This window comes from Carassius gibelio, chromosome A23 (assembly GCF_023724105.1).
Source record: "Carassius gibelio isolate Cgi1373 ecotype wild population from Czech Republic chromosome A23, carGib1.2-hapl.c, whole genome shotgun sequence".
NCBI lineage: Eukaryota > Metazoa > Chordata > Actinopteri > Cypriniformes > Cyprinidae > Carassius > Carassius gibelio.
In genome coordinates this window covers 7,797,070-7,811,510 of record NC_068393.1, presented here as the reverse complement: position 1 = coordinate 7,811,510, position 14,441 = coordinate 7,797,070, and the positions used below count along the sequence as shown (strand labels likewise).

Here is a 14,441-nt window from a genome sequence, read left to right as displayed (position 1 = left end):
TTTTGGTCTGAAAATGGGTTTAATAAATAATTAGCCCACTCTCTGCTCCACAACACTGCTGTGAGATCTCACCGAACACAAAGACATAATACTGAACAACATCAGCACACTGGCAGATAACGGTCACTCAAACACAAGCATGCGGGATGAGCTTCTCTGAGGCCTTCTTCTGAAATATAACACACTGACAGAAGATCAGCATTATTACTGAAGTGCTGAAGTGCTTTAGTGGGATGATGGCGTATGTTAATGGCATATAGGTGCTCTGCTGTGTAGTATGGACTTGACTTGAGTGATTCTCTTGATCATGACAGAGCGAACACCAATGTGTGTGTGTGTGTGTGTGCACAAGGCCTAGATCATTTACTAGAGCTGGCCAGGATATTAAATGACACTTTCATATAACAGGGTGTTTTTATTCTCTTCTGCCTTTGGTAGAAGTCTGGCTTCGTTCTCAGGTGGAAGGAACTCGAGGTGATGTCGACCCCAGACAGGTGTCGTCAGATGCTGCCAACGCTGAACAGAGAAACACAGAGTCACACAAACTGAACAAACGCTGCATACCACACGAACCAGAGATTTATGCAACTATCAGTGAGGAACTAACTACAAGTCATTTGTCGTACCTCCATGAGAGAGCCTTTGCAGTGCAGCAGTTTGTAGAGGACGGTGAGAGGAATGCAAAGCATGGATGAGAGAGCGAGAAACCAGCCCAGCACCTCACCCCACCACGGGTACACATACACCGCATTATACACTAATCGCTTGTAGTTGACCACATGAAAGAAGAAAACACCCTGTGAAACACACAAACACCCCTTTGAGACCCTCTCAAGAATACGAAACCCCATGTTGATCCATTATTGCGGTGTTAAACCCACCATGCATACTACCGGAGTGACGTAAGACCAGCACCACTTCATATACGGCAGAGGACGATAGCCGATCATACGGGCCACATCGTCCATGAAGCGATCAGCGCCTTCAGAGAGAGACAGAGAGCGAGAGTGAGCGGTTTCTGGACTGACACGAAGACTCTGTGTGTATCTGCATCTTCACCATGATTTCACCAGATATGACATGCTCCTGAATCTGTATCCTCGTTGGTATGGAAGAACATTATTATAAACCTGGGGTTCCCGAACCTTTTTGGTAGCCGAACCCCTTCAATGTAAATAATTACTTCGATTATGTCTGAGATTTTAAGTTAGTATTTCAGTAATTGAACATATATTTGCATGTTGGGAGCAAGGTTGTTGTAGTCAACTTAAAATAAAACCACAAAAAAATGTTACATGAAATAAAATAAATGGTAGTTGACTTATTACCTGCCCACGAAATAAGAACAGAGTCTGACCGGCCCACAAACACTTCCAGTATTAGTGTGTTTACATGATGTTGAGAAGACGCTGTGTTCAAGGATACCACAGAAATACAATTCAAACATTTCGTTGTATGCATGTCATTTCAACTGAGTGCTCAAAATATCAAGTTTTGTGCTAATATGTGATGTATACCTAGTGCAGCTTTAGGTGTCCAGGTAAAGCATATTACTGTTTACTGAAGTAGTTCTGATAATTCGTTGTGAACCTAAGAATGTGTCGATTAATGTAGACTGATGTTGTTCTAATTACTTGGTTTAATAATAAAGAATGTAGTGTAGCGCGCAGACTTTATAATCATAGTGAAATTGCGGTTTATTTTGCTGCACTGGCAGTTATAGTGTTACAGCGGGAGAGGTTAGGTTAGGCTGGTGTGCAAGTGATACAGCTGTCCTGCGTTCGGATTAAAGGGGTCAACTTTTATTCTCGCTTTTGCCACTAGTGCCATGTTGTGGAGAATCGGTTTCATTGTGAAAGTGAAACTGTGGTTAAGTTGCATCTACAACACACTTCTGGAACCATTCAACCCAAATACTCAGATGTGTGCAGTGCATTTTATGGAGGATGATGACTGTTTCTTGAAACAGTAGCCTACAATGCGTCTGTGGCACAAAGGCCGTTTCTATAAAGTGGGGCAATTACAACTTTGCAAGGACAGTTAGGTGCTTCTGACTCACAGTCTGTAAGTATGTTTTTTTTTAATTTAGAGAATTTGCCTCTGATGATTCAAACACGAATTTTGAGCAGTGTAGAGTAGCACTTGTTTCTCCGATCACAAATGCAGACATGGTTTTACGTTTACGCAGCATGATATGCAACACGTAAAAACACATTATAACTCATTATAATCAGTAATTATGTCAGTAATTATGTAGAGATGGACTGAGTCTCATGCTGCTGGGAGACAGTAATATGGTGAAGGGAGTAACATTTCCGTCACATGCTTGAGGTATTCAGCCAATCACAATGCACTGGATAGCTGGCCAATCAGAGCACACCTCGCTTTTCAGACCGATGAGCTTTGATAAAAATCAACGCATTTCAGAAGGTGGGGCATAGAGAAACAATAATGTACATTACATGGAAAATAATGTTTTTTTTTTTAACCTTAAACCACATAAACGCATTTAATTGCACTAAAGGTGTAAAGTACTTGAGTAAATGTAACTAATTACTGTACTTAAGTATTTTTCTGGGGTACTTTGTAGTTTATTTATGCTACAAATGATGTGATATTGCTATCTACAGGGCACTGAAAGTACTATATCTTGAACATTTCCCCCTTACCCAAAGTTGTCAACAAAGCTACTTTAAGTGAATTTTGAGTTTCTGAGCCAGCAGTTGTGAATCACAGGAGTTTTATAAATGTGATGAGGACATGACTGCAGCTGCCACTGAGGCTGAAACCAGGCTTTGACTTTTTAATTTTACATAAAATTATTTTATCCATTACACTGAAGAGACCTTTTTGAAGGATATTGTTTTTGTAATTTTGAGGTGTTCAGTTTTATTTTGGTTTCAGAAAATAAGCGTGATTGCTATTCTCACAAATCAACTTTCTTGTTTGAGTTTTGTGCCTTGTCTTCGAATTGTATGTCACTTCCCTTCTCCCGTGGTGCTTTTACTCAGTTTGCATCTCATCTGCATCTTATCTTAGCCTCCTGTATACTATATATACAGCCCTAGTGTTTCTTTAGTTCTTTGTGAGTTGATGAATGTAATGGTTGTCTGTTTGCCAGTCATTCTGTTCTTTGTTCCCTGTAGTTTTTGGCTTATTGTTTGTACGAGCTTTTCCATTAAATGTCTGCCTGTTTCCTCAGCTTCTCCACAACGCTACAGTTTTTGACTGGCATGTCTCTTTGACTTGTGCTACTATTATAAGAACGGATTTGCACACTATATTATTGTTTTATGTGAAGGTGCTTGGTCAATGGTAGCACTCTTTAACTGGCTCAAGGACTCCTCTCTATGCCAATCACAACAAGCTTGGCCAGCTGACCAATCAGATATGAGTAGGCTTGTGAATGGGAGGGGTTTGCTCCAAACATGCTTTGAATGAATCGCAAATGGCTCTAATATTAAACGTATATTCTGAGAAAATTACAATGTTTTCTGACCTTAGATGAACTTAAACCCCCCTTTAGAAACCCTGCTGTAAACCAATCAAAGTTTGAGGGTCGGGTTTGGGTTTCCTGGCTAGTTTAACCAAGCAAGACTTCTTCTGTCAAGTCAGCTTCACAGTTTCATAAGCTAATCCATCATAACCCAGTCTGGACCATCATGGGAATTCCAGCTGGTCTTTTAAGCAGGGTTAAATTTTTGTCAGGATTATGTTTGTTAGGAATGTTACTGTTGATCCAGGAACAAGTCCTACTTGGTAAAATCATGGTCCCGGTTTTTGCATGGCTACAGATTTACAGATTACCATACACCCAGGCCACCACCACACACTCCCAGAAGGCCTGCCAGAGCAGAGTAATCCCACTCGCCGAGTAATAGTCAAACAGCTGGAACACATACATCCCCCCCTGAATAGAGAGAGAACATAGCCAAAAACACAATCAGGAAACTGATATGAACTCTACTGTGTGATACACCTCACGGTCGGCCTCAGACGTACCTCTGTTACCATGGAAAGATCAATAGTAAAACAGATAAAGCAGCATATTGCAACAATAACTTCACGGCGCTGAGAGCCGAGGAATGACTTTGGGGGCAGCATGTCCATTATTCCAGTAATAAAGCCTTCAACACCAACAAACTGAGAGAGAAGGAGAGAAAAATGAGTCTTGTTTAAAAGGAAGCTGACGATCTAACAGAGAAATATGTGTGCAAAAAGGACATCTGAATGTGTCTGACCTTGTCAAACACTGTTGCTAATCTAAGAGCTCTGTGGATAATCGAAGGCATTGTGTGAACATTTAAGGCGCCGCTCCCACGTCACATGTCTTGCACTCCTGTGCTATTTTTTAATGGTTGCTATACATACTCATGTGCACACTGACGGTGATTAAACAGCCAGAGGTTGGTAAACTGCTGTACTGTTGCTGGTTAATATATGTTAATAACAGGAGATATAATATATATTAACCGTACACACACACATATATATATTAAAGTGTAATTTTTATAAAAAGCTGAACAAATAAGCTTTCTATTGATGTATGGTTTGTTAGGATCAGACAATATTTGACCGAGATACAACTATTGAAAATCTGAGGGTGCAAAAAAAAGAAAAAAATAATAAATACCGAGAATATCACCCTTAAATTTGCCTAAATGAAGTCCTGACCTTAGCAATGCATATTAAGAATTAAAAAAATAAGTTTTGATATATTTATGATAGGAAATTTACAAACTATCTTCCTGGAACATGATCTTTACTTATCCTTATTTTTGGGAAAAAAGAACATCATTAATTTTGACCCATACAATGTTTTTTTGGCTATTGCTAAAAATAGATCCCAGCGACTGAAGACTGGTTTTGTGGTGTATATATGTTAGGTAAAAAAAAATTGTTAGCATGAATGCATTGTAAGTCGCTTTGGATAAAAGCTTCTGCTAAATGCATAAAAATGCTTACATATACATAAACACACACACACACACACATGTATATATTTGACAGCACTAGTAAATGTTTTTGAGCCCAAGAATGCAATAATGCTGTGTGAAGTAGTAGTAGTTCCAGATAGCGTTTAGGAAACAACTTTTTTTTTAATATGATATCTTATCAGATAACTTTGTAAATGTCTATTGAAACATTCAGTATTGAAATGGACTGTAACAACAAATGAATCAGTCTGATCACATATAGGTCTTTTTCTAATCGGTCATAAATGAGTGGGTGGAGCCTCACCTGACTGTCCAATCCCAACACCAGAAGCATGAGAAAGAACAGCACCGCCCACAGCGGCGCTAAAGGCATCAGCGACACAGCTTTTGGATAGGCAATAAACGCTAAACCAGGACCTGAGAAAAAAAAAACAGACCCACACGTTCATGTACCCTGGCATTTTCATGTATTTACCATTATAGTACCATGTCCAAAATCCTACTGTAGTAGTAGTATGGTACTCTTTGCTCTTGTAATCAAGGAGAATGAAAGAACAGACAACGTGATAAGGGCCGAAGCATATCTCACCACTTTCTGCTACATTACTGATGTCAACGCCTTGTTCGGCCGCCATGAATCCCAAAACTGAGAAAACCACAAATCCTGCAAAGAAGCTGGTGCCGCTGTTTATGAGAGCCAGAACGAATGCATCCCTACAGCGAGACAGAGAGAAATCATGGTGGGATTAGCACGTAGGAGAACACACAGTGCACAGGGTTAAACTGGGTGGATGTTGAACTCATGCAACCCCTGATCTCTGATCCCATCACATACATGCAAACACACACGCACTACTGTCCCACAGGGATGCTGCGGGATTACGAAGCCATACAGAAGAAAAAAAACACATCTCGGCAGGGAGGCCTTTGTTTCATTACTGTGTTTATTTACAGACGCAGTAATACACATACAGGGAGGCCAAAAAGTTTCAAATCTTGTAAGTCAATCATCATTTATGGTGAAAAATTCATATCATTTATAGTAAAAATTACTGTATTACTATGTAATATATTACTTCAGATATAGATATATAATTGCTTCACTGTGGATTTCTTTATATGTATATAACATAATTAGTGTAAAAAGTGTAAATAATGTACTTTTGTTAAAAACTGCATTTAAACACATTAGCCTCAGATTCATTTATGGTCTTCAAGTCTATTGATACTTTAAGCAGATGTTATTCTGCACTAATTTGCCCTTATATGGTATAATGATCACAGATTTAATATCATAAAGTGATCCCGGTGTGTGTGATATTTTGCTCACTGGTAACAGTTGTTGTTGAATCGGTTGTAGCTCCCAAGAGCCGTCAGGGCCCCCAGACCGATAGCATAAGAAAAGAAGATCTGTGTGGCAGCATCAATCCATACCTGCCATCATAATCATGATAACAACAATTATATAACCATGTCACTTGGCTGTAGTTTGGGCTTTAAAACATCAGTACATGGGTGAACCTTTGCTTACTGTTCAATCTAATGCTGAAAAGAAAAATTCTGAAAATAGATTTTAATCTAGATTTTAGTTTTCATGCATTCTTCGATGACTTTTATTGACTAGTTTGTTTTCAAAATATTAACAGTTTGTTTACTCTTGAAAGCACTTGCATATTTTACTTGACCAACCAGAAGTATACAGTTTTTAGCATGTTTTGATATAAAAAATAAAATAAAATAAAAAATAAATCACATAATTGTTGCAAGATTTAAAACCGGAGACTTTCGAAAACGCTGCAGAACCGGTTTCAGTTTGAAAACCCCGGGGTTGTGTTTTAGTGTAAACAGAGACTTCTGAAAACGATGGCGTGGCTGGCCACATTAGCTCTGCGTGTCCTTGACTATCATGTAAACAATAACATCATGCTCATTGTTGTACCTGGGTGAATGGTCATGTGACATACACTTTCGGTTGTGTAGTGTGGACGGAGAACGTTTCTGAAACACAGTGAAAACGCAAGCGTAGACGAGGATGGTTTTAAAGGGAAAACGCACTAGTGTAAGCAGGGCCACAGAATCACCCACATAAATCTGAACACACGCAGCCATGCGCTCACCTGTGCCTCGGAGAGTTTGCTCCAGTTTGGTTTCAGGTAGTAAATAATGCCATTAACAGCTCCTGGCAGTGAGACCCCATGGACAAACAAGACCACCAGGACCACATACGGGAACACCGCGGTGAAATATACAACCTGCACACACACATACAGACGCATTCATGTACGTAAAATCATAGCTCCTGAAATGAGTATTACTTTCTGAGGCATCAGAGATTGAAGTTTATCATCATGTTTCAAAATCTTTTCTCTAACAGTCAAGCACTAGAACAAAACCCAGCACACACACACACACACACACACACATCCGCTGAGAGAGCTAATAATCAGCTTATGTTGCCAGTGCTCTGGCCTTTGATCTATTTCCTCATGTTCACAACAAACATTCATAATGGTTCGGCTGATGTGTGTCCAGTAAGGGATAATGTACTGCCAGCCATCATTACTGCAAAATAAACCCTAGCAGTGCGATCAGGACCCTGACGTGGAGCAGATAATGAGTGATAATGATCTGACTGTACATTATCCCACTTATTACACAGCTTCTTATCAAATAAATACATGAAATATTGATTTGAGTACTTGTAGATTAGCTCAAAACTTCCAATAAGGACAGCCCATTACAGAGTTATAACTTCCATAACAACATAGTCACCACGGTAAAACGACAATGTTACAATATTTATATATTAATAAATTATTTATAGTACCATTCAAAAGTTTGGGGTCAGTACAATGTTTCTGAAAGAAGTCTCTTACGCTCACCAAGGCTGCATTTGATTTATAAAAAAAACGAAAAAAAAAAAAAAAAAAAACTACTACTGTTTAATAGTATTACAATTTACAATTGATTTCTATGTTAATATATTTGAATGAACACGTAATGCGATGCACTCACGGTCTTAGTTGTGGCCATTGTATTGACAGACAAAACATATACTAATGCCATGTAATGGTTTAAAAAAAACGTGTTAAAAAGTGTGGGAAACACTGCTTCCTTGCTGACTAAAAGTAATAATTTCTATTTATAATATTGTTCTAGCCACCATCGTTTACACACATATTTTTGTACCTTTCCAGCGGACTTAACACCCTTCCAGATGCAGAAGTAGACGATGACCCATGTAGCCAGCAGACACAAGACCAAGTAACCGTTGATCTCACCTACTTCATCCAAACCACCAGACAGACGGAGGACTTTACGTCTGATCAAGAGACAAACATAGTGTCAGACCAAAGTGAACATTAAAAACATTTTTTTTTTTTTAAAGCAGAAGGGTTTGAGCAACCATGAAATATTACACACCGCTTACTTTCTACAACGGTTAATACATACAAATGATTAATACACAAACAGTTGACGGTAGCCACTGACTTCTACATGAGGATGAATAAATTACAGAATGTCATTTTTTTTGGGTGAATATCTCTTTAAGAGCTCATCTGATCGCAAATGCTTCATCAAAAGGAATATAAATCTGTGCCAGGGCCTAGTTAGATTAGAAAACGCTTCAAAAACACTTACTCCCAGAACTCCATAACAGATGATCTCAGCCCCGTGTGCTCCAGACAGCTGGAGTTGAGCAAGGAGACGTTGGGAGGGGAAGAGGACAGCGACTGATTGAGACACACGCGGCTGAAGTTAGTGGTACAGTTGACCGTGTTCCACTCGTGTCCACATGTGGCCCACGGCAGAGGGGAGGTGAAGGAGTGAGCCAGAAAATACAGGCCCCACACCAGAACCATGATGTAGTAGGTGTTGCAGAAGAACACGATCACCATTGATGCCAATCCAAGCCCTGGAGGAGAGAACGATACTGCCTTTCTTCAGCCTCACGCTGGACAATATTAAGAGCCAGACAGATCGATATTCTGTTGTGCCATTAAAGATAAAAATGCCTGCTAGCAGGATGAGGCATGGATCGGTTTAACTAGAGGTTGGCAAGGGCTGGGGTGTGTGCAAATGCATCTGGTTGTTAATACTCCACCTTTAAAAAGAGGCGCGATGTTCCACGTGGCGACCCCACCCTGCTTCATGAACTGACCCAGTGCGATCTCCAGGAAGAAGACTGGAACACCTCCAACAAACACCATCAGGAGATAGGGGATCAGAAACACACCTGCGACACAGGACGTCACAAGGCTTTAGCAGACTGACAAACGGTTTATTACAGAAATAGCATACTTGATTGCATGTTAATTGCATTTAAATGAAAATGTATTATATTTTCAACGCACTTAAGTTAGACTTTTAGTACATTTAAAATACATATACTTTATAATATTGAAAACAATACATGTGGTTTAGTATGCTAGTCAACACATCAAAATAAGTGTACTTCTTTAGAGCACAGAGGATTAGTAGAACATAGTGGTTTAAAATGAAGTAAAAGTAAAACATTTAATTTTACATTATAAGAGCTTCCTTTTTTTTATTTCACCTAAGTGAGGTAAGAAACATGATTAAAAGTGAACTCTGATTTGAAGTGCAGTGCAAGTGTACATTCAATAGTTAAGCACACTTGTTTTTCACAAGGGTAACAATGTCTGCATCTTAGTTTTCAAATAAATATTTCACCCAAAGATGTAAATTCGGTCATCATTTACATGTTTGTATCGTCATTCCAAACTGGTTTCTTTCTTCCAAAAAACAGTAGATATTATTATTCCAAACAACGCTGGTCCCCATTGACTTTCACTTTGCGCACAAAGAAACACTTGAGACATTTTGTGTGCTCAGGTTTAGAATGACGCGTTTCCTTCACAAATCATGTTTCCAGACAGGTAACACATCTAATGTTTATTATCAGCTCTATAGACACTAATGAGACGGTTCTTGAGGTGGTGTCTGATGACACTGATGCTGACTTATTGACACGCTTCAGCTGAGGGGAAGCAAAACAAGCTTCTAACTCCAAGCAGCATACATCACCACCTACATGCGTCAGAAGAGCTGCACAGATGGCTAATGTTACAAGAGAAGAAGAGGAGAACAAAGAACAGAGCATCACTTCTTCAACCTTTGATAAACTCTGGTCACCAACAGAAGAAAACCATTGTCCTCCCTCTTCCTTCCTGTCTGTCAGGCATACATTTATTATTCTCAGCACTTTGACTTTCTAATTTATCTGTAGATACTTCATTAAATTTCAGATGGTTTAGTTTATTAGTGTTAAAGAAATCGTTCACCCAAAAATGGAAATTTGCTGAAGATTTACTCACCCTCAGGCCATCAAAGGTGCAGATGGGTTCAGTTCTTTATCAGAACAAATTTAGGAAAACGTAGCATTGTATGTATGTTCTGCAGTGAATGGGTGCCGTCAGAACTAGAGTTGATAAAAACATCACAATAATCCACACTACTACAAATCCACTGATTTGTGAAGCGAAACACTTGTTTGTAAAAAACAAATTCATCATTAAGATGTTAACACCTTATACATAATATTGCTTTCTTTGAAGAACTTTCTTGAAGATAAAACGCCTTAATGATGGATTTGTTTATTAACAAAGATTTTAGTTTAACTGATGGACTGGATTATCATCAGCTGTTTGGGCTCTCATTCTGACGGCACCCATTCACTGCAGAGCATCCACTGGTGACACGCATTTCTCTGAATCTTCCAAGGCACTCACATGGTAAGATAAAAACCTGGTCTTAAATCATTAGAACCAGTTAAAAGTAGATCTATGCGTTTTGGCAAAATGGTCTTCTTCAGGACATATCCACCCTTTCATCCGCCCTGGCTGACTGAAAACATAGCTTCAGGGTCAATTTTAAAGACTGAAACATATTTGTGATCAACAGTTTCAGGAGATGACCAGCAGATTTCAACAGAGGGGTGATGACTAAATTTCTTCTATTGTGTAAGAAGAAAAAAGTGCAACAATGGTCTAATCATTACAATCGTGTGTTTTTTTCACCCAACAATTTACAGCCACGTGGCAACACAAATTAAGTGTATATTAAAGTCAAACTGGATCATTATCGAAAGTGAAAGCACCTTTAGGGCAACATTTTGAGCTAAACCAATGGTCAGTGGCACGCAAATAATCTGTTTGTAATCAGATTGTAAAACGCTCACATAAACACCTTGATCGATCCGACTGAGCTTGATCCGAATTACATTTCAATCGGACTGAAGGGGGTGCTCTATTCCTCTTCCAATACGATTGAGAGCGCATGTAAACACTCGATCGTTTTGAACCATGAAATAAAAGGACTGCGCATGTGCAATGACGCAGAAATAACGTAATGATATGATGCACGGAACGAGCGGCTCTTCATGCGTCAGAAGAAAGTGTTGTTTAAATGCATTTCCTGTCATTATAAAACTCCTTTCACTCAGCATCTGTGAAGTGGAGCAGGACAACCGTGTTTTGGATACCCATTCACAGGCTCCCCTTTCTGGAAACTTTTTATTTTTGCGTGATAAATATGAGCAGCACAGCGTCTTTTATGTATATTTACCCATAAACGGGGATTATGCGGTTAAAAACAATTAAAGAAACCATAAAGGAGAGTGGTTATTATGTCCAAACAGTGAGAAACTCCAGTCTATATTAGCTTTCACTTTCACTTTCACTATTTGAGCAGTGTGCGCATGTCAAAAAAAAAATATATATATTCCGATTCGAAGCTTGTGAAATATAAATGTGCACATCAACCCAATCACTTTATTTAGCATTCATGTAAACGCTAAAATCAGATTCATCAATTGTAATGAATTCAGTCCAATTGAACCAAAAGGTGCGCATGTAAACGTAGCCAGTTATAGATGTTCACCAGCTATACGAAATAAGGTAGCTAACTTCCTGCCCCGAAATAATAATAATGCGGCTTGGCTCTTCACTAGGAAATTTTAGATGTGGGCGGTGTAAACTGTGATAATATGGTGAGAACTAATAGTTTTACTGATGTGTTTTCTGGGAAAGAAGATCAAATTAAGTATTTTATTAATTACAATTACTCGTATGTAGTCTATAGGCTAGAATGTGAGCGTGGATATTTTTATGTGGGTCAAACAAACAGGAAACTGCATTAAAGAACACAACTATGCTGGTATCCCATGTTCAATAAGAGACGGAAATAGACAGAAACAGATTCTAGTGTCACTTATTGATAGTATTTATAGGAAAATCTCATATTTTCAATGTAATCTCAAGACTTTTAGACCCCAGTGTATGTATCTGATATGATATATCTGTGCCTGTATGCATCTCACCTCCTCCATTCTTATAACAGAGGTAAGGAAATCTCCAGACATTTCCAAGGCCAACAGCAAAACCGACACAGGACATGATAAAGTCCATCTGCCTGCTCCAGGTCTGTCTCTCCGAACGCCCCAGTTCTGATGCGGGGTCACCTGTCTCTATCAGACCTGTGCCAGCTCTGGGCTCAGCAACCTCCACACTGGACTCCTCAGTCTCAGACACCAAAGGACGGGCGACTTCTGCTTCCTCCTGAGACTCATCCTCACACGTGCCACAATCATCTGAGAGAGAGAGAGACGAACACGACTTAGTGAGCACTTGATCTTCGTTTACTTTAATATCAGCAGAATTTGAAATATGAAATTAACTCCAGGCCTTTGTTATATAGATATCACAAATTTGATATATATGAATGAATGAATGAAGTCACAAGCGCCCATTCAGCATGATGATTGGACTGCTGTGACGTCACTGGCAATTTTATGTATGTCAGAGATGCAGCTGAATCCAGATCGGAGCGGATTGAAGGACTGTGTGTGTGTGTGTGAGGAAGAAAGTGAAAGAGAGACACTTGACACCGGTAAATACATGAAGAGACCAGATCTACATCAACTCGAGAGTTTTAGAGCCGTTCGTTTAAACGTAACGTAATGGAAAGATACGTTACACTAAACAACAGTTTGATTCCGTTCAATAACGGTCTTTGGATTACATTTTATGTCAGGTCTCTGTATGAATGCAGCCATTGAAATGTTATTCGTGTCATTATCTAATAGGTAACGTTAGGCTAATAAACAGATTATAATAGAAAGTGGTTCTTACTGGAGAAGTGCTCTTCTGGCGACATGCCGCGTGCGCGCCTCAGATCCACAAATAACGGTTCTTCGCGTTTGATTTATTTATTTATTTGTTTTTAATTCGCGTGGTTTAGTACTTTCCTGTGGGTTTGCGGTCTGATTGTTTGTGTAGAATCGATCTTCAGCAGAATGTGGACGAGATTGAGCTGTGAATTATAATAATTGACGTGCGTCGCCGGCAGACGAGGAATATAAGGCTCTCAGAAGCAGTCGACAAAGCACTTGAAGGTAAGCCTGAAGAATCGCATGGATGTTGGTTAAACGCGAATGGCGGTAGGTCTTAAGGAATCTCCCGGTTTGGTTCGGTAATATAACAGAGAAGCAGGTGTGAGGTCGCCGCCTGCCTCGCTGGATTTACACTGCTCGAGCTCGAAGCATCAGCGCGGCGCTCCGTTCGCTGCGTCCCTGCTATCACGCCCGGTGCGACGCGGCGCTGTGATTGGCTGACGAATAAGGTACGCCCGTCTGTGATTGGCTTATGAATGTAGCCCGTCTGTGATTGGCTAATGTGCGACGTTGTCACACAGAAACGCGTACCCGACCGAAGCCGCGTAGAGATGCAAACCACGTGCATCTTCAAACCACTGTCTATGCTTCAAACCCAGAGGAACAAGCAAGCATAGCGATACATTATTCCGACAAAATGTGAACGGAAATGCGTCGAGGACGTTTTAAGATCAATCCATTGTTGTAATTTGAGCACACTGGGTTGATTATTAGCTGGAGGACCTGGTGAAAGAGGAAGGATAAATGTGGTTTGGCAAAAGGAACCGGACTTTCCTGATGTTCCCTGGACCTTTAGTTTAGACAATGTAGTTTTTATGAAAATTTATATTTAAAATAACGTTAAAATTATTTAAAATACCGTTAGGGTTCATTATAATAATAATAAAGCTTTAATTACTGAAATATTGTAACGTTTTTAATGTTTTAATTTTTATTAAGTCCTTTCTGTTATTTAAAGAAATTTTACTCCATCAATATTCATTTTTAAATGTTGTTTTTTTTTTACCTGTCATAACACACTCAGGATCTCCTTTGATACTAAAACACATTTGAAGCTAGATGTCTCCATCTCTAGTTTCTCTAGTAGTTACAGTGGACCTAAATAACCCCCTCTAGATCAACTTTATCCAGCCATACCATTAAAGTAGTTTGCATCATACTTCAGGGGATAGAAAAGGTCCATTGCATTTGCCAATCCCAATGGTACTCACAAAGCAGTGTCAAATTTATACAGTGCGTAATAAATACAAGCATAGCCAAACAGCTGTGAGAAACTATTGATGTTTAGTAAGTCACAAAAAGCCCCAAGA

General features: G+C 39.4%; 1 protein-coding gene across 4 annotated transcripts; it reads right to left on the bottom strand.

Annotated features, from left to right (window-relative positions):
• On the bottom strand, positions 1-13,543 carry LOC127944506 (sodium- and chloride-dependent creatine transporter 1). 4 transcript variants are annotated; one of them, XM_052540485.1, is made up of 14 exons: positions 13,091-13,540; positions 12,280-12,549; positions 9,043-9,174; positions 8,580-8,853; positions 8,127-8,259; positions 7,055-7,189; positions 6,268-6,371; positions 5,527-5,651; positions 5,242-5,354; positions 4,003-4,143; positions 3,808-3,910; positions 882-982; positions 627-797; positions 1-516 (listed from the first exon to the last, which is right to left on the bottom strand). In XM_052540485.1, the coding sequence occupies exons 1-14, from the start codon at positions 13,113-13,115 to the stop codon at positions 385-387; spliced, it is 1,959 nt and encodes a 652-aa protein (XP_052396445.1). In that variant the 5' UTR covers positions 13,116-13,540; the 3' UTR covers positions 1-384. The 4 variants fall into 4 exon arrangements, 2 of the variants coding, with proteins under 2 accessions (XP_052396445.1, XP_052396446.1); XM_052540486.1 differs by lacking the exon at positions 627-797 and having other exon boundaries at positions 13,091-13,543; XR_008150375.1 differs by lacking the exon at positions 627-797 and having other exon boundaries at positions 396-516; positions 3,801-3,910; positions 13,091-13,542.
• Positions 13,544-14,441: the final 898 nt, after the last annotated feature.

Coding starts and splice junctions, on each gene's coding strand:
- LOC127944506 (XM_052540485.1), bottom strand. CDS start 13,115: ATGTCGCCAGAAGAGCACTTCTCCA. Junction 8,260..8,579: donor TCTGTTATGGAGTTCTGGGA/GTAAGTGTTTTT, acceptor TCTCTTGATCAG/ACGTAAAGTCCTCCGTCTGT. Junction 798..881: donor TCACTCCGGTAGTATGCATG/GTGGGTTTAACA, acceptor TGTGTTTCACAG/GGTGTTTTCTTCTTTCATGT.